General features: G+C 40.1%; 1 protein-coding gene across 2 annotated transcripts in view; it reads left to right on the top strand.

The window, feature by feature from the left end:
* F8 (coagulation factor VIII) overlaps positions 1 to 27,098 on the top strand; it is a 141,377-nt gene that overhangs the window by 7,572 nt on the left and 106,707 nt on the right. For both annotated transcript variants that reach the window (XM_064277823.1, XM_003421705.4), the window contains 3 exons: positions 11,164 to 11,285; positions 14,743 to 14,865; positions 19,792 to 20,004. In XM_064277823.1, the coding sequence (XP_064133893.1) occupies positions 11,164 to 11,285; positions 14,743 to 14,865; positions 19,792 to 20,004 (458 nt within the window). The remainder of the gene's footprint in view (positions 1 to 11,163; positions 11,286 to 14,742; positions 14,866 to 19,791; positions 20,005 to 27,098) is intronic.

Here is a 27,098-nt window from a genome sequence, read left to right as displayed (position 1 = left end):
AAAATAACACCCTTTTATTACCCCACAAGGAGGCTTGGTATCAAAACAGAGTTTAGCTGCTAACCAAAAGGTCAGTGGTTTGAACCCACCCAAAGGCTCTGTGGGGGAAAGACCTGGCAATCTGCCCCCATAAAGATTAAAAAAAAAAAAACTTACAGCCTAGAAAACCATATGGGGCAATTCTACTCTATCTCATGGGGTAGTTATGAGTTGGAATCAACTCTAGGACACACAACAACAACAGCAATTATTTCACAGCTCTGTAGGTCAGAAGTGCAGATGACTTGTCTGAGTCATCTGCTCAGGGTCTCACGAAACCAAAATTAAGGTAGTGACAGGGCTGCATTCCTTCCTGAAAGTTTTTCGGGAGAATCCACTTCCAAATTTATTTGGCATGTTAGCAGTTCCTTCTCTGACTTTCCACGTGGCCCCTCCATCTTCAAGCCTGCAGTGGTGCATCAAGTCCTTCTCGTGCTTGGAATCTCTGTGACTTCAGCTTCAGCGGCATCTCTCTGATTGATTCTTCTGCCTCCCTTTTCCATTTTTAGGGGCTCATGTAACTACACTGGGCTCACCCAAATAATCCATGATAATCTCCCCATCTCAAAGTCAGCTGATTAGCAATTTTAATTCTATCTGCAAATTTTCTTTTGTCATGTAACATATTCACAGACATAATACCAAGGAGTAAAGGTCGGGGGAGCCAAATTTGTGCTTACCACACGTATAATTTACATGTAATGAAACACATCCATTTTAAAGGTGCACTTTGTTGCACTGACGAATGCATACAACTGTGTATCCATCACCCTAATCAACATATAGGACATTTACATCACTTAGTTCAGCTCTAATTTTTATTATTTGTTTTCTTCTGGTGCCTGATGGATTCTTTTGTTGCTCACTTTCTATTTGTTCAAGTTGTAGGGACAGTTCTCTGCTTTTGGCTCTTTCTTCTTTTTGTATGTGTGCATTTATCGATATAAATTGGCCTCTGAGCACTGCTTTTGCTGTGTCCCAAAGATTTTGATAGGAAGTGTTTTCATTCTCGTTGCTTTCTATGAATTTCCTTATTCCCTCCTTAATGTCTTCTATAACCCAGTCTTTTTTCAGGAGGGTATTGTTCAGTTTCCAAGTATTTGATTTCTTTTCCCTAATTTTTCTGTTATTGATTGCCACTTTTATGGCCTTGTGGTCTGAGAAGATGCTTTGCAATATTTCGATGTTTTGGATTCAGCAGAGGGTTGTTTTATGACCTAATATGTGATCTATTCTAGAGAATGTTCCATGTGCACTAGAAAAAAAAATGTATACTTTGCAGCTGTTGGATGGAGTATTCTGTAGAAGTCTATGAGGTCAAGTTGGTTGATTGTAGCAATTAGGTCTTCCGTGTCTCTGTTGAGCTTCTTACTGGAGGTCCTGTCCTTCTCCGAAAGTGGTGTGTTGAAGTCTCCTACTATAATTGTGGAGGTGTCTATCTCACTTTTCAGTTCTGTTAAAGTTTGTTTTATACATCTTGCAGCCCTGTCATTGGGTGCATAAATATTTAATATGGTTATATCTTCCTGGTCAATTGTCCCTTTAATCATTATGTAGTGTCCTTCTTTATCCTTTGTGGTGGACTTAACTTTAAAGTCTATTTTGTCAGAAATTAATATTGCTACTCCTGCTCTTTTTTGCTTGTTGTTTGCTTGATATATTTTTTCCATGCTTTGAGTTTTAGTTTGTTTGTGTCTCCAAGTCTAAGATGTGTCTCTTGTAGGCAGCATATAGACGGATCGTGTTTCTTTATCCAGTCTGAGACTCTGTGTCTCTTTATTGGTGCATTTAGTCCATTTACATTCAGTGTAATTATAGATAAATATGTGTTTCGTGCTATCATTTTGATGCCTTTTTGTGTGTGTTGTTGACAATTTCATTTTTCCACTTACTTTTTTGTGCTGGGACGTTTTTCTTTGTAAATTGCGTGTTCCTCATTTTCACAGTAGTTGACTTTATGTTTGCTGAGTCGTTATGTTTTTCTTGGTTTTTATTTTGAGGTATGGAATTGTTAGACCTCTTTGTGATTACCTTAATATTTACCCCTATTTTTCTAAGTAAAAACCTAACTCGTATCGACCTATATCGCCTTGTTTTCCTCTCCATATGGCAGTTCTATGGCTCCTGTATTTAGTCCCTCTTTTTGATTATTGTGATCTTTTACATAATGACTTCAATGATTCCCTGTTTTGAGCATTTTTTTCTTTTTAAAATTAATCTTAATTTGTTTTTGTGATTTGCCTATTTGAGTTGATATCAGGATGTTCTGTTCTGTGACCTTGTGTTGTGCTGGTATCTGATATTATTGATTTTCTGAACAAACATTTTCCTTTAGTATTTCTTGTAGCTTTGGTTTGGTTTTTGCAAATTCTCTAAGCTTGTGTTACTTCTGGGGGCTAGGGCTGCGTCCCGTGTTTGCGCCATCTCAGGATGCCGTGCTCAGCTCCCTTGCGCCCAGTACAAAGCCCGGCTCCAAGGTTTCCTGACTGGGACGCTGGCTCCAGGCTCAGAAAACAGTCGCTGCTTCCCCATGGTTGCTCGTTCTCTCGTTAACCGCGTCAGTGTGCAGCCTGCTTGCACTGGCTGAGTCTGTCACTCAGATCAACTCTTTAGATCTGTGTTTGATGGTGAGGATTTGTAGATTGTCATGTATGTGATCGATTCACTTGTTTTTCCGAGTCTTTGTTGCAAGAGGGATCCGAGGTAGCTTCTACCTGGTCAGCCATCTTGACCCCCCTCATAAGTCTACATTAATTTTTGAATGATGAACCACCCTTATATTCCTGGGAGAACCCCACTTGGTTGCGGTACATTATTTTTGTAGTATTTTGTTGAGGTTTTTTTCATCTATATTCATGATGGATGGTCTTGTAATGCCATTGTCTTGGTTTTGGCATAAGAGCAATACCATCCTCATAAAATGAGTTGCGAAGTGTTCACTCCTGTATCTTATGCAAGAGTTTGTATAGAATTGGTATCATTTATTCCTTAAATGTTTGAAAGTATTCACCAGGAAAACCATCTTATCCTGGAGTTTTCTTTGTGAAAAGCATTTTAATTATGAATTCAAATTCTTTAATAGACACAGTGCTATTTGAATTTTCAATTTCTTCTAAAGTAAATTTTGATTATTTGTTTCTTTTGAGGAATTTCACCTGAGTTGTTGAATTTAGTAGAATAAAGCTCAGAATATTTCTATAATTGTTTTAACTGATTCTTGGAGGTATAATTTACATATTGTAAAATTCATCCAGTTTCACTGTAGAGTGTTTTTTTTTTATTTTCCTAAGTTTCCCTTTTCTACTGACCACAAAATTCACCATTTTAAAGTGTACAATTCAGTGTTTTTTAGTATAATCACAAGGTCATGCAACCATCCTCACTATCTAATTCCAGAATGTTTTCGTCACCCCAAATGAAACTCCATACCTATTAACACTCACTCTCCATCCCCCCTTTTCCCCAGCCCCCAGCAACCGCCAATCTATTTTCTGTCTGTATGAATTTGTCTATTCTGGACATTTCATATAAATGGAATTATCCAGTATGTGGCCTTTTGTATCTAGATTCTTTCACTTAGCATTGTGTTTTCAAGATTCATCCATGTTGTAACGTGAATTGGTATTTCATTCTTATGGCTGAATAATATTCTGGTGTATGAATATACCACATTTTGTTTATCTGTTCATCAGTTGATGGACTTTTGGATTTTTCCCACTTTTTGGCTATTATGAAAAATGCTGCTATGAACATTCATGTACAAATCTTTGTATGGAGATGTTTTCATTTCTCTTAGTTCTATACCTAAGAGTAGAATTGCTGAATTATATGGTAACCCAGTTTAACTTTTTGAGGACAGTCCAAATGATTTCCTAAAATGACTGTACCATTTTTATATTCCCAACAACAATGTATAAGGGTTACAATTTCTCCACATCCTTGCCACCAACACTTGTTATTTTCTGTTTTGTTTTTTTTAGTTATAGCCATCCTTGTACATGTGAAATGGTATTCGATTGTGGTTTTGATTTTGCATTTCCCTAATGACTGATGATGTTGAGCAACTTTTCATGTGTTTATTGGCCATTTGTGTATCTTCCTTGGAGAAATGTTTACTTCAATCCTTTGCCCATTTTTAAATTGGGCTGTCTTTTATTATTTAGTCATGAGAGTTCTTTATATATTCTGGATATTACACCTTTATCAGATATATAACTTGCAAGTATTTCAAGGAATGTATTCTGTGGGTTGTCTTTTTACTTTCTTGGTAATGTCCTTTGATGCACAAATGTTTTTAATTTTGATTAAGTCCAATTTATTTATTTATTTTTTCTTTTGTTGTTTGTGTCTTTGGTGTGATGTCTAAGAAACCATTGCCTAATCCAAGGTCATGATGATATACAGCTATATTTTCTTCTAAGAGTTTTATAGTTTTAGCTCTTACATTTAGGTCTTTGATCCACTTTGAGTTAATTATTTTTGTGTGGTAAGAGGAAAGGATCTGGATTCATTCTATAGTCTAGATAGCCTAGAGTTGAGCAATGTCAATGACTATGAAGTAAAGACCCTCATGGTTAATAGTTTGGTATCTGATTGAACAAACAGTCACTTATCCATCAACACTGGTCTGCTGAAATAATTGCACTTAATACATTGTGCTTTGTATTGTAGTGTCCATCTAACTTGGAGCCTGAGACATAGTCAATACAGTCTGAGTGTACAGCTGAATTGAATAGCGTAAATGATTCATCTGTTATTTAGCTTTTTGTTCTTGTGTAGACAGTCACATGTATTTACCAGGAAAAATATGATAGAAGTTTTATTTTGATGATACTAGATTATTTTGATAATGATTAACAGGATAAGCTGACTCTGGACACACCCTGACAATCTCTGCCAAGGTTTTGAAATAAACAGCTGGAGAAATTTAGATTTATATTATCTGTTCCTGCAGCTGCTTATGCTCTTATAAGCAGGGGTCAGGGAATATAATAGGTTTTCTGATCGGTTTTAGATAAAATGTGAAATAACAATTCATGTCAAGGACATTGTTGCTAAATATATTTGGCATAATTTATATATTGAATCCCAAGGGAAATTCACAAACAAAAACCTCACAAAAGTTAGGAAGAAGCAAAAACCAAGAGCCCTGGAACATTTTGTCACTTACTGTGCAGATTATCTTGAAACTGAGACAGGCAAATACATCACATATCTCAGTTGTGATGGAAAATATTCAGTCTAATAGAAAAGATCTCAGGCTTAAGAGTGGTATATTATCCTGTATAATCTCATCTCGGACCTGAACCACATGCTTGGACGGTGTTGATGCTCTTAGGAATGTCTAGTATGTCCCTTTGAAGAGGGAGTCCTACCCTAAACCACGTCCCACTTGACTAGGGCCCTGATATTTTGCCTAGGCCTTACCTTTCTCTGTCTCAGAATTTTGTTTTTCTTTATCTAGCCTCTGTTTTTTTCACCCTTCCTTCAGAAGTGGGAAAAAGGTATCTCTGTGTGCTCTTGATTGCATTCCCTCTCTGCTCCAAGATCTCGCTCCATTGTTGTTGTTGGGTGCCATTGAGTCAGTTCTAACTCATAACGACCCTGTGTACAACAGAACGAAATACTTCCCAGTCCTGCACCATCCTCACAATCGTTGTTATGCTTAAGCCCATCATTGCAGCCACAGTGTCAATCCATCTCGTTGAGGGTCTTCCTCTTTTTCGCTGACCCTCTACTTTACCAAGCATGATGTCCTTCTCCAGGAACTGATCCCTCCTGACAACGTGTCCAAAGTATATGAAGACATAATCTGCCATCCTTGCTTGTAAGGAGAATTCTGGTTGTATGTCTTCCAAGACAGATTTGTTCCTTCTTTTGGCAGTCCATGGTATAGCCAATATTCTTCTCCAGCACAGTTCAAAGGTGACAATACTTCCTCAGTCTTCTTTATTTGTTGTCCAGCTTTTCGCATGCATAGGAGGCGATTAAACACACCGTGGCATGGGTCAGGTCCACCTTAGTCTTTAAGGTGATACCTTTGCTTTTCAACACTTGAAAAGGTCTTTTGCAGCAGATTTGCCCACTACAATGTGTTGTTTGATTCCTTGACTGCTGCTTCCATGAGTGTTGACTGTGGATCCAAGTAAAATGAAATCCTTGATAACTGCAGTCTTTTCCCCACTTATCGTGATGTTACTTATTGGTCCAATTGTGAGGATTTCTGTTTTCTTTATGTTGAGTTGTAATCCATCCTAGAGGCTCTGGTCTTTGATCTTCATTAGTAAACTTCAACTCCTCTTCACTTTCAGCAAGCAAGGTTGTGTCATCTGCATATCCCAGGTTGTTAATGAGTTTTCCTCCAATCCTGCTGCCCCGTTCTTCTTCATATAGTCCAGCTTCTCGGATTATTTGCCCAACAAACAGATTGAATAGGTATAGTGAAAGGATACAATCCTACGCACACCTTTCCTGACTTTAAACCATGCAATATCCCCTTGTTCTGTTTGATCTATGTACACGCTCCTCATGAGCACAATTAAGTGTTCTGGAATTCCCATTCTTTGAAATGTTATCCATACTATGTTATGATCCACACACTTGAATGCCTTAGCATAGTCAATAAAACATAGGTATACAACTTTCTGGTATTCTCTGCTTTCAGTGAGGATCCATCTGACCTCAGCAATGATATCCCTTGTCCCATGTCTTCTGAATCCGGCTTCAGTTTCTGGCAGCTCCCTGTCAATATACCGCCGCAGCTGCTTTTCAATGACCTTCAGCAAAATTTTACTTGCGTGTGGTATTAATGATACTGTTTGATGATTTTTGCATTTGGTGCGATCACCTTTCTTGGGAATAGGAATAACTATAAATCTCTTCCAGTTGGTTAGCCAGGTTGCTGTCTTCCAAATTTCTTGGCATAGAAGAATGAGTACTTCCAGTGCTACATCCATTTGTTAAACGTCTCCATTGGTATTCCATCAATTCCTGGAGCCTTGTTTTCTGCCAGTGTCTTCACTGCAGCTTGGACTGCTTCCTTCAGTACCATTGATTGCTGCTTGTGTGGCACCTTCTGAAATGGTTGAATGCCAACCAATTCTTTTTCACATAGTGACTCTGTGTATTCCTTCCATTTTCTTTTGATGCTTCCTGAGTCATTTAATATTTTCCCATAGAATCCTTCAGTATAGCAACTCGAGGCTTAAATATTTTTCTTCAGTTCTTTCAGCTGGAAAAATGCTGAGCATGTTCTTCCCTTTTGGTTTTCCATCTCCAGGTCTTTGTCCATGTCATTATGATACTTCACCTTGTCTTCTTGAGCAGCCCTCTGAAATCTTCTGTTCAACTCTTTTACTTCATCATTTCTTCCTTTTGCTTTAGCTACTCGACTTTCAAGAGCAAGTTTCAGAATCTCTTCTGACATCCGTTTTGGTCTTTTCTTTCTTTCCTATCTTTTTAATGACCTCTTGCTTTCTTCAGGAAACCCTGGTGGCATGGTGGTTAAGACTACAGCTGTTAACCAAAAGGTCAGCAGTTTGAATCCACCAGGTGCCCCTTGGAAACCCTATGGGGCAATTCTACTCTGTCCTGTAGGGTCGCTATGAGTTGAAATCGACTTGACAGCAGTGAGTTTGGTTTTGGGATTTTTTGATTTCTTCACGTATGATGTCCTTGATGTCATTCCACAACTCATCTGGTCTTCGGTCATTAGTGCTCAACGTGTCAAATCTATTCTTGAGATGGTCTCTAAATTCAGGTGGGATATATTCAAGGTTGTTCTTTGGCTCTTGTCGACTTGCTCTAATTTTCTTCAGTTTCAACTTGAACTTGCATATAAGCAATTGATGGTCTGTTCCACAGTCAGCCCCTGGCCTTGTTCTGACTGATGATATTGAGCTTTTGCATCGTCTCTTCCCACAAATATAGTCGATTCGATTCCTGTGCATTCCATCTGGCGAGGTCCATATGTATAGACACCGCTTATGTTGGTGAAAAGAGGTGTTTGCAATAAAGAAGTTGTTGGTCTTGCAAAATTCTATCATTCGATCTCCTGCATTGTTTCTATCACCAAGGCCATATTTTCCAACTACTGATCCTTCTTCTTTGTTTCCAACTTTCGCGTTCCAATTGCCAGTAATTATCAATGCACCTTGATTGCATGTTCGATCAATTTCAGATTGGAGCAGCTGATAAAAATTTTCTATTTCTTCATCTTTGGCCCTAGTGGTTGGTGCATAAATTTGAATAATAGTCGTATTAACTGGTCTTCCTTGTAGGCGTATGGATATTATCCTATCAGTGACAGCGTTGTACTTCAGGATGGATCTTGAAACATTCTTTTTGGTGATGAACGCAGCACCATTCCTCTTCGAGTTGTCATTCCCAGCATAGTAGACTGCATGATTGTCTGATTCAAAATGGCCAATGCCAGTTCATGTCAGCTCAGTAATGCCTAGGATATCAATGTTTATGCATTCCGTTTCATTTTTGATGATTTCCAGTTTTCCTAGATTCGTACTTTGTACATTCCACACTCTGATTATTAATGGATGTTTGCAGCTGTTTCTTCTCATTTTGAGTCGTGCCACATCAGCAAATGAAGGTCCCGAAAGCTTTACTCCATCCACGTCATTAAGGTCGACTCTACTTTGAGGAGGCAGCTCTTCCCCAGTCATCTTTTGAGTGCCTTCCAACCTGGGGGGCTCATCTTCCAGCACTATATCAGACAATGTTCTGCTGCTATTCATAAGGTTTTCACTGGCTAATTCTTTTCAGAAATGGATCTCCTGGTCCTTCTTCCTAATCTGTCTTAGTCTGGAAGCTCAGCTGGAACCTGTCCTCCATGGGTGACCCTGCTGGTATCTGAATACCGGTGGCATAGCTTCCAGCATCACAGCAACACACAAGCGCCCACAGAACAACAAACTGACAGACATGTGAGGGGGGGATCTTGCTCTAGGAAACATTTTTTATGTCTCCTATATCTTCATTTTAGTTAGAAATTATTAAAGTGAAAGCATTGTGCTAAGAGGAACTCTGGAGCTAGTTCAGCCCCACATCTCTGGCCCAAACTCTACATCAGAGCTCCAGGTGCATGATGCCAGGGATCCACTGGACAGTCCCTACCTTGCCACATGAACTTTAATTCCCCAAATGTTCATGACTTTTGCCTGTACTCCCTTGGCTTATTGAAATGATAAAAAAAAATTTTTTTGAGCAATTGGTAAAATCTGGCAAGAGGTAAGAGTTGTGTAGATGTTTGGAAGGAAGAGAAACTCTCTGCTGCAGACAGGAAGCTACAGAGCTACTCCATTGTGTGCAGAAATGATGAACATGTGAAAACCAGTGAGTTAAAATAGACACCTCAACCACTTTGTGATTTCTACCAAGTCATCTGGGATTGGCATCCCTTCTTCAGTAGAATTTGCAATTGTCCTTTTTATCATTTATGCTCGAGTGGGCCCAGGACACTGCACCCTGGGATAGACTCTCTTGACCACCTCTCTTGGTCACTCCTCCTGCCCACTGATCCTGATCCTTTTATTCAGAGACAGGTTACTGTTTTGAACTGCTGGGTTTAGGTCTGGTTTTTTATGCAGAGACGTCTTCACTACCCACCCCCCCCCCATTTCTATCACTTGGTGCCCATGATGTAAGGCATCTTGGCCTTTTGTTCTCTCCCTCAACATTATCCTCCTACTGCTCTTTGATTTGTCTGTAGCCTTGATCCAGTTGCTAGGCTGCTGGGGGCTTTTCTATTTCTCTTGATCCCTATCCCAGTGAAGGAAAGGAAAGCATGACCACTGTCCTTAACTCCAAATTTATTTGATTGTCACTTAAGCCAAATTCAGGTGTTTGGTCTTGATATGTGTTATCAGGTAGACACAACACCCAAATGATTAACAGTTTAGATTTAAAAAAAAAAAGCAACAATTTTATATGATGTTGATTTACAGTCTCAGTCTTACATACATAACCTCAGATATCAAAAAACTGCTAAATGACTCACAAAATCTTGAGGCTTTATTATCTTCGTTTTACACATGAGGAAAGCAAAGGTCCAGAGAAGGTACAGGGTAGAGAGAAGCAGCGTAAAATATTTAGTATATAGGTAAGAACTCTGGCCTAGGAGTCAGCAGACCTGAATTCCCATACCCCTACCTTTGTCAGGTTGGAGCAAGGAAAAGGTTGGGAACCAGCCTTTGCCTAAAAGGGTTTTGATAACTGAGGCAAAAGAATAATATTTTGGGAATATTTATATAATTTTTTAATATACATAGTCCTCATTGGAAGGTAGTTTTATCAGTGGTATTCTTAGTATTCCTGAGAAAGGAAGTGTAATTTTAGGTACATGCTGACAAAAGTTGAAGACAGGGTACTTCGATGAAATTGAAGAATACTGTAGTTATCGCTTTGTCAAAGGATATTTTGGTTGATACAGTGTATGAGCATTGGTTTTATGATTTATCATATGGCATCTAAACTATCAGTTGACTCGTGAAAACAGTATTTTGGTTTAAAAGATATTGGGGATCTGTTATGGATTGAATGGTTGAAGTTCTAACCCCTATACCTATGGCTGTGACCTTGTTTGGGGAAATAAGGTCTTCCTTTGAAGATATTATCTGTTAAATCATGCCAGAATAGGGTGGGTCCTAGTCCTAATCCCTTCTGATAGTCCTAACCCCTTCTGAGTAGAGTCTTATTAAAGGGGAGAACAGACACAGAAACAGAGACACACAACAGGGGAATGGTACCATGTGAAGATACATCTAACAAGCGGCAAAGGAATGCCAAGAATTGCTGGCAGCCATTAGAAGCTAAGAGGGAGGCCTGGAACAGTTTCTTTCTCAAATCCCTCAGGAATAATCAACACGACAAATATCCTGATTTAGACTTCTAGCCTCCAGAGCTGTGAAACAATAAATTCATTTTCTTTAAAGCTACCCACTTGTGGTATTTTGTTATGGCAGCCCCTAATACAGAATCTATATACAATCTCTAATTTGCCTGGTTAATAGCTGAGGAGAGTGGGATGGAAACATTACTTCTAGCTGCTTTTCAAAGTGGGTTAAAAGAAGGGTCCACCAAAATGAATACATTTTTCCTTTCTTTATACAGATTGCTTCCTAGAGTTCCAAGATCTTTTCCACGCAACACCTCAGTCATGTTCAAAAAGACTGTGTTTGTAGAGTTCACGGATCACCTTTTCAACATCGCCAAGCCCAGGCCACCCTGGATGGGTAATGAAAACACATTAAATGTTTAATTATGAAACTGGGTATCTTAACTTCCAGCAAATATTCCCCAACCTTGGGGCTGTGGTTAAAGAAGGCAGCTGCCAAAGAGAATGTTCTTTTGGCCAGGCTTCTTTCACTGTCACCTCTCAGGGAAATAAGAGAGGAAACTTCTTATTTAAGAGCCATGACATTCATTCCTTTACACTGGCTGAACTTTTCAGTTTCTTTGCTGGAATCTCCTCCTTCTCTCTTTGTCCTCTAGATGTTGGAGTATCCCAGTGCTTGTTCCCGAGTCCCTCTTCTTTCCTCTCTGCCTTCAGTCTCTAGGTAATCTTATGAAGTCTCAGAGCTTTAAAATATCACTTGTATGCTAGTAACTCCCAAATTTATGTCTGCACTCCAGACCTCTCCCCTGAAGCTCAACTGCTTACTTGATGCCTCCACTTAGATGTCAAATAGGCAAGTAACAGGATGCTAAAATGGGACATTTCCTATCTTGGAATTATACTGGTCCAAATTGGTTCTGTAACCCTTAGATCATCATTCATCTCCAGCCTATATAAAAGAAGGCTAGGACCCTATGAGAGAGTTTAGATTTGAGGATTTCTTTGGGGAGAATTTTTGCTGTTTTGTTTGTCTCCCACCCAATGGGTGAAGGGAGGTCTCTCCCTCATGACAAAACATCGTGAAAGAGACTTCAAGAAATCCACTCAGAAGACTTGCCATAGGACCCTTGGAGCTTAGAAGACACAGAATTGTTTATCTGGAAAATTTCAATCCAGAGGCTGGATGGAAATTTCCCTGGTGGCATAGCAAGAAATTGGGATATAGTGGAAGCAAATTGTACCTCCACTCTTAGGTGTGAGGCAAGGAAGGTAACAGGACTAGACTTCTCTTAAGAAGACCCTGTCTGAGAAGTCTTCCTGCCATGGCTAGGTGACCTCAACAGAAAAGTTCTATGGGTTGTACTGCCAGAAACAGAGACAGAAATTGGATAGAGATACAAGTAACCAGCTGAGGAGGTACAGTTGGATGTCCTCGTATTGGAAGGAGGGGTCTCCAAAGAACTCATAAAAGTTCCCTAAGAAAGAGCCAGAGTTTTGGCATGTGCCACAACCAGGGGGTACCAATGCTGCATTACCACTGCTCCTTCTAAGAAAGACCTTGTCCTTAGGCCTTCTTTTCCCTACCCTCTTACCAGTTGTTCCAACCTTAAAGGGTCTTGAGAGAGAATAGTGAGTGGGGTAGGAGGATTAGGAGAGGAAGATGGAAAAATATTGAAGCTGCCAACCAAACCACCTTTCCCCATGATAGCTTTCTGAGCTTGTCAGAACTTAGTTGGAGGAGTGAAGGAATTTTAAGTTGTATTGTTTTTGTTAGGTGCTGTCGAGTTGGTTCTGACTCATAGCAACTCTATGTACAAGAGAACAAAACACTACCTGGTCCTGCACTATCGTCACGATTGTTGTTATGTTTGAGCCCGTTGTTGCAGCCACTGTGTCAATCCATCTTGTTGAGGGTCTTCCTCTTTTCTGCTGACCCTCTACTTTACCAAGCATGATGTCCTTCTCCAGGAACTGATCCCTCCTGACAACATGTCCAAAATACGTGAGATGAAGTCTCACTATCCTTGCTTCTAAGGAGCATTCTGGCTGAACTTCTTCCAAGACAGATTTGTTCTTTGTTCTGGTAATCCATGGTATATTCAATATTCTTCACCAACACCGTAAATTCAGAAGCATTAATTCATTCTCAGTCTTCCTTATTCATTGTCCAGCTTTCATATGCATATGAGGCGATTGAAAATACCATGGCTTGAGTCACGCTCATCTATTATAGCTTTCCCATTATAGGTTTCTGAGCCTGTCAGAACTTAGTTGGAGGAGGCAAGGAACTTTAAATTGTAGGAAACATCAAAAGTTTGATATAGGCTGGACTAGACTTGTTAGTACTTTAATACTGTTTGTTAATACCTGAAGGTGACTAGAAACCATTTGGGATTGGGTTAAGTGTAAGAAAGGGAGATTCCACATAACAATAAAAACAGTGGTGTGAGAAAAATAACACTATTTCATGTTTTCATCTCACTGAATCCGGTTCAAAATACTGTTTATAGTTAATATGTCCATAAGATAGTAATCTTGACTTGCTGTGTCATTGTAAAATCCAATTTCATCCAAGCTTCCGTGGCCTATGAAGTCCTACATAGTATATTCCTTGCCTACTTCTATAACCTAATTTTCTATTATTCCCCTGCTCATTTCACTTTGTTTCAGTCATATGTTACTCAACTATGCCAAGCTCGTTCCTGCCTCCGGACGTTTTCATTTGTTTTATCTGCTTTGAACGCTCTTCTACTAGATCTTTTCAAGTTCTGCTCCTTTTTCATTTGTCATATCTCTGTTCAAATGCCACCTTCTTAGAAAGAATCTTCTTGACCCCCGTATTTAAAGTGTCCCCTACCTCCTGCCTCATCATTTTCTAGTACACCACCATCTTCTATACCATTTGTAACAATCTGAAATCTTCTTGTTCGTTTACTTGCTTAAATGTCTCTAGAATGCAATCTCTGTAGCCTGTCTTGCTTACCACGGTCTTAGTTATTTAGCGGTACCATAACAAAAATATCACAAATGAGTGCCTTTAACAAACAAATTTATTTTTTTGCAGTTTAGGAGACAGGAGTTCAAATTCAGGGTGCCAGCTGTAGGGGAAGGCTTTCTGTCTCTGTGGGCTCTGGGGGAAGGTCCTTGTCTCTTCTGAGCTTCTCCTGGGCCATCTTCACGTGGCTTGGCATCTCTTTTCCCTCATCTCTGCTTCCTAGCTTGCTTGTTTAATATCTTTTGTTTCTCAAAAGAGAGTGACTCAAGATACACCCTACACTAATCCTGTCTCATTAACATAACAAAGACAACTCATTTCCAAATGAGATTATAACCACAGGCATAGAAGTTAGGATTTACAAAACATATTTTTGGAGCCCTGGTGGTGCAGTGGTTAAAGCACTCTCACCTGAACCAGAAGGCCAGTGGTTCGAACACACCAGCCACTCCGTAAGAGAAAAATGTGCCAGTCTGCTTCTGTAAAGAATTACAGCCTTGAATTCCTATGAAGCAGTTTTACTCTGCCCTATACGGTCGCTGTGTGTTGGAATCGACTCGACGGCAATGAGTTTGGTTTTGGTTTTTATTTTACGGGGATGCGATTCAATCTTTAACAATCACTATATATCCAGCTAAAAATTTAGGACAATTTCTATAATGTAGTAAGAGCTCAAATATTTGTTGAATGAATGAATGCATTGGATGAATTGTCAGAGATCTTTCCTCAGAGCAACTATGAGGCTGGCAGTGAGCATATGCTGCTTTTTTGTCAACAATCGGAGGAACATGCTTCTCTACTATGACTTGGACTCTGACTGTTGTAATAACAGATTTCCTAGGGTATCTCATTTTTGCAGGTCTGCTGGGTCCTACCATCCGGGCTGAGGTTTATGACACAGTAATAATTACACTTAAGAACATGGCTTCTCATCCTATCAATCTTCATGCTGTTGGCGTATCCTACTGGAAAGCTTCTGAGGGTGAGTCAAATGTTCTTTTATTTTCCTGTCATCCTAAGGAGACAAAAGTGAGATATGTGTGCTTGGTGATAGTGACACACCTGGAATTGTGTCTATTCTCTTATATACAAATTTACTGATTGATAATAAGACTAATAATGTTGAGTAACATGTATTGAGTACAAGGCTATATAGTTAGTGAGTGGTTAGAGTTAGGATTGAAATCTAGGCCCATCTAACTCCAGAGCTTGTGCTCTGAACCGCTATGCTACAGTACAAGGATTCATATAAATAATTTTGAATTTTGCTCATGTAACTGCAAAGTTCCACATAGTGAATATAGCTTCTATGACCAGATCCAAGGATTCAAATGAATCCTTGGAATCCCTCAGCATCAGGGTCTTTTTTTCCACCATATCTTCTCTGCTTTCCTTCCTTTTGGTTTCATTCTCAGGTAGGCTTTTCCAGCATACTGGCAAAGATAGCCACTGGCAGCTCAAGGCATTCACAGTTCTTACTTGTTCTACAGACAGTGATCAGGGGGAAGGGAGAGCCTCCTTCTCAATACTTCTCAATGTCAGGTGACAGGGAGGAGTTGGAAATAGAAAGGTGAGATCAGCCGCACCCATTCCATCTGCAATTCTCCAAAAGAAAGAGGGGTTCTGTCATCAGAAGGAAGAGGAAAGGAAAAGGATACCAGGTATACAGAAATATAACTACCACAGGCTTCTATAACCAGGTCTCAGGAAGGGCAAAAAATTGGGCATCTTCATTTGACACAACCATTGCTTCCCACCTCTATAAAAAGACCTCCCTAGATCTCCAAAGGTCTCTGCTTCGCATGGTTCACAGACCAATTTGATACAACTGAACAGGGTCTGGAGATTGATGTGGGCAGCCTACAGTGTTGCAAAATTGGTACCTATAGCTAGTATAGAGTTTCATAGAAAGAAAACAGAGAAGTATCAGGGCTTGCACTCAAACTTCTTGAGGAAGCACATTGGTTGAGCAGAGGCATAAATGTTGTTGGGGGGGGGTCAATGAAAGGGACAAGGAGCAAGGGAGACAAAAGAACATATCCATGCCTTCTGATTTTGTAGATCCCATATCTAGAGATTCCAAAACCCAAGGAAGGCGATAAAGGAAAAAATACATAGACTAAAGCAAGCACAGCTAGATTGGCCACTGATTATGACTATCCTCTGCTTGTGTCTCTGCTTGGCATACCAGTCAGAGAAGAGCAATGCACTAAGACCAACCTCTGAGCTTTCATACCCCAGGTGATATTATCAGCGCATGGCAAAGCCATTTGTTCTCATTGCTAGATATTGCAAACTTTCTTCAAATCTTTTGAGGGCTGCCTGAATATTTTGACTGTCTCTCAGGGTTACTTGACTGTAAACATCTCAAAACATCTTGTTCATTGTTGTATTCTCAGCACATAACATGGTACATAACATTATAATGGATGCTAGATAACAAGAACCAAGGTGTAGCACACAGCAGTCACTTTTTCTGCCCAGAATTACACATCTTTCCCACCCTTCACTCCCCTGGGAATTGCTTTTTATAAAAATGTACTTCAAAAGGAACCTGATATTATCCTAAAATTTGTGCCTCTCTGACTACAGTGATTGGTCTAATACCCCACTTCCTTGTCCACAACTGATTGGTCCAGAGATGGATACCCTACCCAAGCTAGGCCAATAAGAGAACTTTCCTCCTCTGGGTTTTAAAAATACACAAGAAAGGACCTACTATTCTCAGGTAGTTCTGTAATTTTGGAATGAAGTCCAGATGTATTACAAAATCAAGATCCCACTATTTCACGGATTCCTTGTGATCCACAGACCCTGTGTTGGTCCTGTACTGGTGGCCCCCAGCTTACAATGGGGGTTCCATTCCGGCAACTCTGTTGTAAGTTGGTTCTGACGTAGGTCTAATATCTCTTTTTTTTGGTGGGGTTTCATTATTGCCTGCTCTACTGCAGTGTTTTGAACAGTAAATAATAACATTGAACATCTGTGAGTGAACATTTGAGAATTATAACATCAGCAAATTACATGCTGCAACATTGTATGTAGTACCAATTACTAACTGTAAGCTTAAAAAAAAGACGGTGGTATAGTTTGTTGTAACTTGAATAAGTCATAAATCAGGGACTACCTGTATTTTTTCTATTTGCATAGCTTCTTTACAGGCATTGAGTAAAGGTGGGGCAACCTACCTTTCTCTGCCCCTTCTACACCACCAGTCTTACCCAGAACATCTAGACATGTAATCAGAGAATGGGAAGTCATGGAAAATCATGAGGAACTGGGTGTGGTTGTATCTCACAGAGCACATACAGAGTACAACATTAAGGAAATTTTCCAAAGATTGAAACCGAAAAGGGTAGCCAACATACTTTTACCTTTTTCTTTTCCACTAACAGTGAGGAGAGTGAAAAGTTTTAAAATCATGCATATTGGGAGATAGATGTTCTAAAATCCAGCTTAAGTTAAAACCCATCAGAAAAGCTAACACACTGGAAGCCTTCCTTCTAATTGGACACATTCCAGAAGAAGCATCTTATCCAGTGAGGGGACACCAGCCACACAGTCTTATCTTGCACGGTCCAGTAGCCATAAGGTACTTGTGGCTATTGAGCACTTGAAATGCAGCTAGTTCAAACTGTAAAATGCACATTGGATTTCAAAGGCTGTAGTACAAAAAAGACTGTAAAATATCACATTCATAGTTGTTTGGTGTTGATTACATGTTGAAATGATAATTTTTTTAATGTATTGGGTTAAATAAGGTGCTCTGGTGGCACAGCAGTTAAAAGCTGCAGCTGCTAACCAAAAGATCAGCAGTTTGAATCCACCAGCTGCTCCTTGGAAATCTTATGGGGCAGTTTACTCTGTCCTATAGGGTCATTACGAGTTGGAATTGACTCAGTGTCCATGGGTTTGAGTTAAAATATATTACTAAAATCAATTTCACCTTAATTAATTAAAGGGCTATGCACAATGCTCTTTCCCAGCCACCACCTATCTGCATGAATCTTCACCAATTCCTTTTGTCTTCACTGAAAAGTAGACCTTGTCATTAGCAACTTGAACAGCCCTGAAATCTCAAGTTCAAGCCTCCAACATTCTGATCATTACCTTCTATCTTTCCAGCTCTTATTCTTTTGTTATGCCTATTCCAACAACTTCCTTTTCACTGGGGTCTACCATTCATGACTCTTGCATTCACTAACAAGTCCTAGGCCTCTTTTGCCTCCATTCTGTTCACTTAGCTAAACCATTACCCTGGTTAAATCTAGTTCTCTACCGATTCCACCAACTCCCAAGTGGCACACAGCCACACTGGATGGTCTCACTAAGTTCATAGTACCTTACCTCAAGTGAACCGTCAGCACCGTTTGACCATCTTACTGCTACATTTCCCCGGATCCACTCCCTCTCCATCTCCCCACAACAGCTATACTCTTTCACACATTTTTGGCCATTCATTAAACCTTCAACACCTTATGGTTCTGTGCACCACAGGACATCATACCAGATGCACAGCCACCAAAGGTCTTAAAGCGTCTTCTTCCAGGGCCATAGAGGCACACTGAGGTGGTATTATGGCATGGGCAGAATACCTGGGCTTAAACTTGGCCCATCAGGACTTAGAACTGGCAATGTCAGTATAGCTACCCTAACCTACACAGACTACTGAACCACACACCCCATCCTCAGGTGCCAAGTCAGGTGTTCTAAATCTCCTAGTGTTCTAAATCTGCTGTTGCTTCTGGATGAGGCCTGTCAACCCTAGTGCTCCCTGGAGGGGTATCTACCTATATCCCAGGGAGGCTAACTTTATAGTGGGAACCACCCACTTGCACCTTGAGAGTGGCCTTTGGCTGCTGAGAGTTTGTAGTAAAAGTATGGGCAGAACATCCCATCGCCTATGTGGAGGTCTCCCTGCACTGCTCTGCTGAAGAGACCCCTCTCTCAGGTACATAGATGCTGTGGGCTAAGATGGGGTGTAGCTGAAGAGCTCCCTGAATGCCTTGGGCTGGTCTGGAATCCCAGGAATCATTATCAATCTGGGCAGCTATGAGGAGTTGCTAGAAAAATGTTACAATAGAAGCATAGGTATTATGGGTCAGCATCTTTAAATATTTTCTACTTCTGTCCACCTTAATGTACTATAAGCAATGATGTTTCATTAGCAATGAACACACATAGTGCCCAGATTTTTATCTTCAGTACTGTTCCCTACTGAAAAGAGTCAGGGCTCCTTGGACCTGTTGACATTGAGTTGACTCCAACTCATGGCAGCCCCATGTGTGTCAGAGTAGAGCTATGCTTCCTAGGGTTTTCAATGGTTGATTTTCAGAAGCAGATGACCAGGCCTTCCTTGCAAGGCACATCTTGGTGGACTATAATCTTTCAGCTGCCGAGCATATTAACCATTTGTACCACCCAGGGACTCCAGGATTATGCTAGACTTCTATTTTGTTGATCTTTATATCCCTAGCTTGTAGCTGAGCGTAGTAAAGAGTAAGTACTCAGTAAATATTTGTTGAATAAATGAGTGGATATTTCTACACTGTGTTATAACTATCCCATTATATGCCTGTGTCCCTCACCAGACTATTAGCCCTCTGGTGAAGAATCCAGTTAATTTTTTTTTTAATATCTGTATCTTATCCCTCTCTGACCCTCACCAGTGCCTATCAAAGAGTCTGGGACAAAGTTCATATTGAATACATGTTTATTGAGTTGACTTGAATTAGGTAAAATGATGCAAGAATGGAAGCAATGTGTTATTGGCTAGCAAAATCTGAAGATCTCAGCAAGAAGCTAGCTCTCACCACTTATGTAGAATCTGTTGTTGAAAATTAGCTTTATATGTTTCCTCGAGTGGACAATGGACATAGAAAGGACAATTTTATCCTTCTTGTTTTAGGAGCTGAGTATGATGATAAGACCAGCCAAAGGGAGAAAAAAGATGATAAAGTCATACCTGGTGAGAGCCATACCTACATCTGGCAGGTCCTGAAAGAGAATGGTCCAATGGCCTCCGACCCACCGTGTCTCACCTACTCATATCTTTCTCATGTGGACCTGGTGAAAGACCTGAATTCAGGGCTCATTGGGGCTCTGCTGGTATGTAGAGAAGGTAAGTGTAAGTGAAGGTAGGATTAAGGTGAAGTAAGTAGCAAAGTACAAACAGCTGGTCCTATTCATGGATGATAACACTTACATTTTTTCATCTGAATGAGGTTTCTTTTCTCTTGCATCATGCCCATGGGTAGGAGAATAGTCCAGCCTCTGAGAGGAGCAGACAACTGTCCTATGTAGCCACAAAGCACTCTAAGCTGGGGTCAAGAATAGGCAAGTTCCAGAATTAGGTGCCTCTTTTCAAAGCATTGCTACTTTCTACTTCAAATCTCCTGGGGTCAATTCAATAGAGGAAGGACACTCTGTTTAACAAGCGGTGATAGAACAGTTGTACATCCATATGCACAAAATGGACCTGGACATAAACCTTACTTCTTTTACAAAGATAACTCAAAATGGATTATAGATATAAATGTAAATGTAAAACTATTAAAACTTAAAACTTTTATAAAGCATAGGAGAAAATCATCAAGACCTGTGATTAGGAGGATTCTGAGAAGACCAAAAACACAATCCAAAAAAGAAAAAGAAAAAAAAGATAAATTGGACCTCATCAGACTTAATAACATTTGCTTTGCAAAAGACACTGTTAAGAGAATGAAAAGACAAGCCACGCCTACGAGAAAATATTTGCCAAACAGATACATGACAGGGGACTTTTATACAAAACATATAAAATGCTCTCAAAACTCAGCAATAAGAAAACAAACAATGCAATTTTTTAAATGGACAAAAAGATTTGAAGAGATACTTTACCAAAGAAGATATACAGATGGCAAATAAGCACATGAAACGATACTCAACATTATTAGTCATTGTTGCTGTTGTCATTAGGTACCATCTAGTTGGTTCCGACTCATAGCAACCCTGTGTACAACAGAACGAAACACTGCCTGTTCCTGCACCATGCTCACAATCATCGTTGCCATGTTTGAACCCATTGTTGCAGCCACTGTATCAATCCATCTTGCTACAGTCTTCCTCTTTCTCGGTGACCCTCTACCAAGTATAATGTCCTTCTCCAGGGACTGGTCCATTCTGATAACATGTCCAAAGTACGTGAGAGGAAGTTTCACCATCCTCGCTTCTAAGGAGCATTCTGGCTGAACTTCTTCCAAGACAGATTTGTTCATTCTTCTGGCAGTCCATGGTATATTCAAGGTTCTTCTCCAACACCATAATTCAAAGGCATCAACTCTTCTTAGGTCTTCCTTATTCACCATCCAGATTTTGCATGCATATGAGGTGATTGAAAATACCATGGCTTGGGGCAGGCACAGTTTAGTCCTCAAGGTGACATCTTTGCTTTTGAACACTTTGAAGAGGTCTTTTGTAACATATTTGCCCGTTGCAATACCTTGTTTGATTTCTTGACTGCTGCTTCCATGGGGGTTGATTGTGGATCCGAGTAAAATGAAATCCTTGACGTCAATTCTGTCTCCATTTATAATGATGTTGCTCATTGGTACAGTTGTGAGGATTTTTGTTTTCTTTATGTTGAGGTGTAATCCATACTGAAGGCTGTGGTCTTTGATCTTCATCAGTAAGTGTTTCAGGTCCTTTTCACCTTCAGCAAGCAAGGTTGTGTCATCTGCATATTGCAGGCTCTTAATAAGTCTTCCTTCAGTCCTGGTGCCCTGTTCTTCATATGGTCCAGCTTCTCAGATTATTCCTCAGCATGTAAGTTGAATAAGTATGGTGAAAATATACACCCTGATGGATACCTTTCCTGATTTTAAACCATGCAGTGTCCCCTTGTTCTGTTTGAATGAGTGTCTCTTGGCCTATGTTCAGGTTCCTCATGAGCACAATTAAATGTTCTGGAATTTCCCAGTCTTCACTATGTTACCCATGATTTGTTATAATCCACAAAGTCAAATGCCTTTGCCTAGTCAATAAAGCACAGGAAAACATCTTTCTGGTGTTTTCTGCTTTCAGACAAGAGTCATCTGACATCAGCAATAATATCCTTCATTCCCTGTCCTCTTCTGAATCCAGCTTGAATTTCTGACAATTCCCTGTTGATGTACTATTGCAAGTGTTTTTGAATTACCTTCAGCACTGTAATTGCATGTGATATTAATGATATTGTTCGATGATTTCTGCATTCTGTTCGATCACCTTTCCTTGGAATGGGCACAAATATGGTTCTCTTCCAGTGGGTCGGTCAGGTAGCTGTCTTCCAAATTTCTTGGCATAGACAAGTGAGCACCTCCAGCGCTGCATCCCTTCATTGAAACATCTCAATTGATATTCCATCAATTCCTGGAGCCTTGTTTTTTGCCAATGCCTTCAGTGCAGCTTGAACTTCTTCCTTCAGTACCATCAGTTCTTGATCATATGCTACCTCTTGAAATGGCTGAATGCCGACCAATGCTTTTTGGTACAGTGACTCTGTGTATACCTTCCATTTTCTTTTGATGCTTCCTGCCTTGTTCAATATTTTCCCTGTGGAATCCTCCAAAATTGCAACTTGAGTCTTGACTTTTTTCTTCAGATCTTTTAGCTTGAGAAATGCTGAGTGTATTCTTCCCTTTAGGTTTTTCTAACTCTGGGTCTTTGCACACTTCATTATAATACTTTACTTTGTCTTCTCAAGTCACCCTTTGAAATCTTCTATTCAGTTCTTTTACTTCACCATTTCTTCCTTTCGCTTTAGCTGCTCAACTTTCTTGAGCAGGTTTCACAGTCTCCTCTGACATCCATCTTGGTCTTTTCTTTCTTTCTTGTCTTTTCAATGACCTCTTGCTTTCTTCATGTGTGATGTCCTTGATGTCATTCCACAACTCGTCTGGTCTTTGGTCATTAGTGTTCAATGTGTCAAATCTATTCTTGAGATGGTCTCTAAATTCAGGTGGGATATACTCAAGATCGTACTTTGGCTCTCTTGGACTTGTTTTAATTCTCTTCAGCTTCAACTTGAACTTCCATATGAGCAATTGATGATCTGTTCTGCAGTCAGCCCCTGGCCTTGTTCTGACTGATTATTTTGAGCTTCTCCTTCGATGTACTCTGTTTGATTCCTGTGTTTTTCATCCGGCGAGGTCCATGTGTATAGTTGTTGTTTATGTTGTTGAAAAAAGGTATTTGCACAGAAGAAGTTGTTGATTTTGCAAAATTCTATCATGTGATCTCCAGCATCGTTTCTATCACCAAGGTCATATTTTCCAACTACCGATTCTTCTTTGTTGCCAACTTTTGCATTCCAATCACCAGTAATTATCAGTGCATCTTGATTGCACGTTTGATCAATTTCAGGCTGCAGCAGCTGATAAAAATCTTCAATTTCTTCATCTTTGGCCTTAGTGATTGGTGTGTAACTCTGAATAATAGTCGTATTAACTGGTCTTCCTTGTAGGCATATGGATATTATCCTATCCCTGACAGCGTTGTATTTCAGGATAGATCTTGGAACATTCTTTTTGACAATGAATGCAACACCAGTCCACTTCAGGTTGTCATTCCTGGCATGGTGGATCATATGATTGTCTGATTCAAAATGGCCAATACCAGTACATTTCAGCTCACTAATGCCTAGGATATCAATGTTTATGCGTTCCATTTCATTTTTGACAATTTCCAGTTTTCCTAGATTCATACTTTGTACATTCCACACTCTGGTTATTAATGGATGTTTGCAGCTGTTTCTTCTCATTTTGAGTCGTGCCACATCAGCAAATGAAGGTCCCGAAAGCTTGACTCCAACCACGTCATTAAGGTCGGCTCTACTTTGTGGAGGCAGCTCTTCCCCAGTCATCTTTTGAGTGCCTTCCAACCTGGGGGGCTCATCTTCCAGCACTATATCAGACAATGTTCCGCTGCTATTCATAAGGTTTTCACTGGCTAATGCTTTTCAGAAGTAGACTGCTGGATCCTTCTTCCTAGTCTTAGTCTGGAAGCTCAGCTGAAACCTGTCCACCCTGCTGGCATTTGAAATACCAGTGGTATAGCTTCCAGCATCACAGCCACATGCAAGCCACCACAGTAGGACAAACTGACACATGTGGGGATATATAACATGAAATGGGGAAAAAAGAAAAATTACGAAAAATCATACACAGTGTTCATGAAAGATGTACATATAAGCAATAAATATAGAGAATTTCTATTACACTTGTAATGTTCTGTACTTCTGCCATTGTAAGCAAACAAAAAGTTATGAGCAAATAACAATTGCCTGTATTAAACACATATTCTCACACTTTAAACGAACACCATGTGTATCAATATTTAAAGCTTTTAATGATACAAATGGGTTTGTTTCATGTTTTAATTGTTGGGATTTTTTGGCTGTGTTTCTTAGCATTACATTTCTTCACTTGAATTGGAAGTTTTGTTTGCAGGCTTATTTTGAACAGGAAGAGTTCTACTTAAACGATTTTCTTTCTCTGTCTCTTGCATCCTTGATGCCTAGAAAGTAACATTAGGTTGGAATAAGAAAGTAACAAAATGTGCCCTGCTGTTCATCAGGCAGGAATAACAGATGGAGATGAAGTTAGCTGCAAAGTTAACAACAAACAATATTTCTCCCAAGGACACACTGCCACTGTCAAATGCCATAGTAACTCTTTGATTGACTCTTGCTTTCTTACTCACTGAGAAACTTTGTTCTCTAAAACCATAGACTGTCAGAAAGATTGCCGTTTGAAATCATATTAATAATAATAAAAAAATTCAACTCTTGCCTAGATTATTTAAGTTACTTTGACCCAGAAAAGCAGCTTTGATTTAAAACCCAGGTGCAGAGCTTCAGATAAGAGGTGTTTGGACTTAACATTTCGCACCTGTGTTATTGAGTTTCCAAGGAAACTGGACACTTCGCAGTGCAGAGCTGATGTTGATCTCTTTACATCAAACACTGCTTTATTATGAGCTTATTAAAACATTGCTTCATTTCAATATCACCTTATGAGTAGCGTCTGGGGTCTTAAATGCTAGCAGGTGGCCATCTAAGATCCATCAATTGGCCTCAACCCACCTGGAGCAAAGGAGAATGAAGAACACCAAAGATATAAGGTAATTATGAGCCCACCTTCTGCCTGAACCATGGCTTTAAGGAAATTCAGGGCCCTGTGAAAAGGGAAAGTAAACCCCACCTTCAAACAAAACTTGAGGAGAAGGGTGGAGTTTAGGTGATATTTATTTATAATTTTTTTATTGTACTTTAGATGAAGGTTTACGAACAAACTAGTTTCTCATTAAACAGTTAGTACACATATTGTTTTATGACATTGGTTAACAACCCCACAACATGTCAACACTCTCCCTTTTCAACCTTGGGCTCCCTATTACCAGCTTTCCTGTCATTCCTGCCTCCTAGTCCGTGCCCCTGGGCTGGTGTGCCCCTTTAGTCTCGTTTTGTTTTATAGACCTGTCTAATCTTTGGCTGAAGGGTGAACCTCAGGAGTGAGTTCATTACTGAGCTGAAAGGGTGTCCAGGAGCCATACTCTCAGGGTTTCTCCAGTCTCTATCAGGCCAGTAAGTCTGGTCTTTTTTTGTGAGTTAGAATTTTGTTATACATTTTTCTCCAGCTCTGTTCGAGACGCTCTGTTATGATCCCTGTCAGAGCAGTCGGTGGTGGTAGCCAGGCACCATTTAGTTGTGCTGGACTCAGTCTGGTAGAGGCTGTGGCAGATGTGGTCCATAGTCCTTTGGAGTAATCTTTCCCTTATATCTTTAGATTTCTTCATTCTTCTTACTCCTGAAGGGGTGAGGCCAGTGGAATATCCTAGATGGCCGCTCACAGGCTTTTCAGACCTTTTGCCAATTCTTGCACACACATATTTATAGTTTCAATTATAGCTTTAGGGTACATTTCAATATCTAACAGTGCAAACCTTTCCTCAGTCTTCTTTTTCTCATATTGTCCTCCCTATTCTCATCTACTTAAAAAAATTAAAAAAAATTTTTTATCCACTTATCAACCTTTTTTACAAGAAAAAAAAGTCTTTAAAAGGAGAGGAACCCTGGTGGCACAGTGGCTAACAGTTACAGCTGCTAACCAAAAGGTCACAGTTCAAATCTATCAGCTTCTCCTTGGAAGCTCTATGGCAGTACCACTCTGTCCCACAGGGTTGCCATGAGTCAGAACTGACTCAATGGCCATGGGCTTGGTTTGGTTTTGTTTGGTTTAAAAGGATAATAGGAGCCCTGGTGGTGCAGTGCCTGAGTGCCCGGCCACCAACAGAAGGGTCGGTGGTTTGAACTCACCAGCTGCTCCATAGGAGAAAGATGTGGCAATCTGCTTCCTCAAAGGTTTAAAAAAAAAAAAACTGCCATTGGGTCAATTCTGACTCACAGAGACCCCACAGGACAGAGCGCAGCTCACCCCATAGGGTCCCCAAGGCTGTAATCTTTTTATTTTTATTGTGCTTTAAGTGAAAAGTTTACAAATAAGGTCACTCTTTCATATAAAAATTTATATACACCTTGCTTTTTTTTTTATGTACTCCTAGTTGTTCTCCCCCTAAATGAGACAGCATGGTCCTTCTCTCTACTCTGTATTCCCCGTGTCCATTCAGCCCACTTCTGTCTCCCTTCTGCCTTCTCATCTCCCCTCCAGACAGGAGCTGCCCACATAGTCTCATGTGTCTACTTGATCCAAGAAGCTCACTCCTCACCAGTATCATTTTCTATCTTATAAAAAAAAAAAAAACAGTCCAATCCCAGTCTGAAGAATTGGCTTTGGGAATGGTTCCAGTCTTGGGCTAACAGAAGGTCTGGGGACCGTGACCTCCAAGGTCCTTCAAGTCTCAGGCGATTAAGTCTGGTCTTTTTACGAAAATTTGAAGTCTGCATCCCACTGCTCTCCTGCTCCATTAGGGATTCTCTGTTGTGTTCCCTGTAAGGGCAGTTATTGGTGGTAGCCAGGCACCGTCTAGTTCTTCTGGTCTCAGGCTGATGTACACTCTGATTTATGTGGCCCTTTTCTGTCTCTTGGGCTGATAATTACCTTATGTCTTTGGTGTTCTTCATTCTCCTTTGCTCCAGGTGGGTTGAGACCAATTGATGCATCTTAGATGGCTGCTTGATAGCATTTAAGACCCCAGACGGTACTCATTAGGTGATATTGAAATGAAGCAATGTTTTAA

This window comes from Loxodonta africana, chromosome X, assembly GCF_030014295.1.
Source record: "Loxodonta africana isolate mLoxAfr1 chromosome X, mLoxAfr1.hap2, whole genome shotgun sequence".
NCBI classification, from domain to species: Eukaryota; Metazoa; Chordata; class Mammalia; order Proboscidea; family Elephantidae; genus Loxodonta; species Loxodonta africana.
This window is presented reverse-complemented; position numbering and strand designations above follow the sequence as displayed.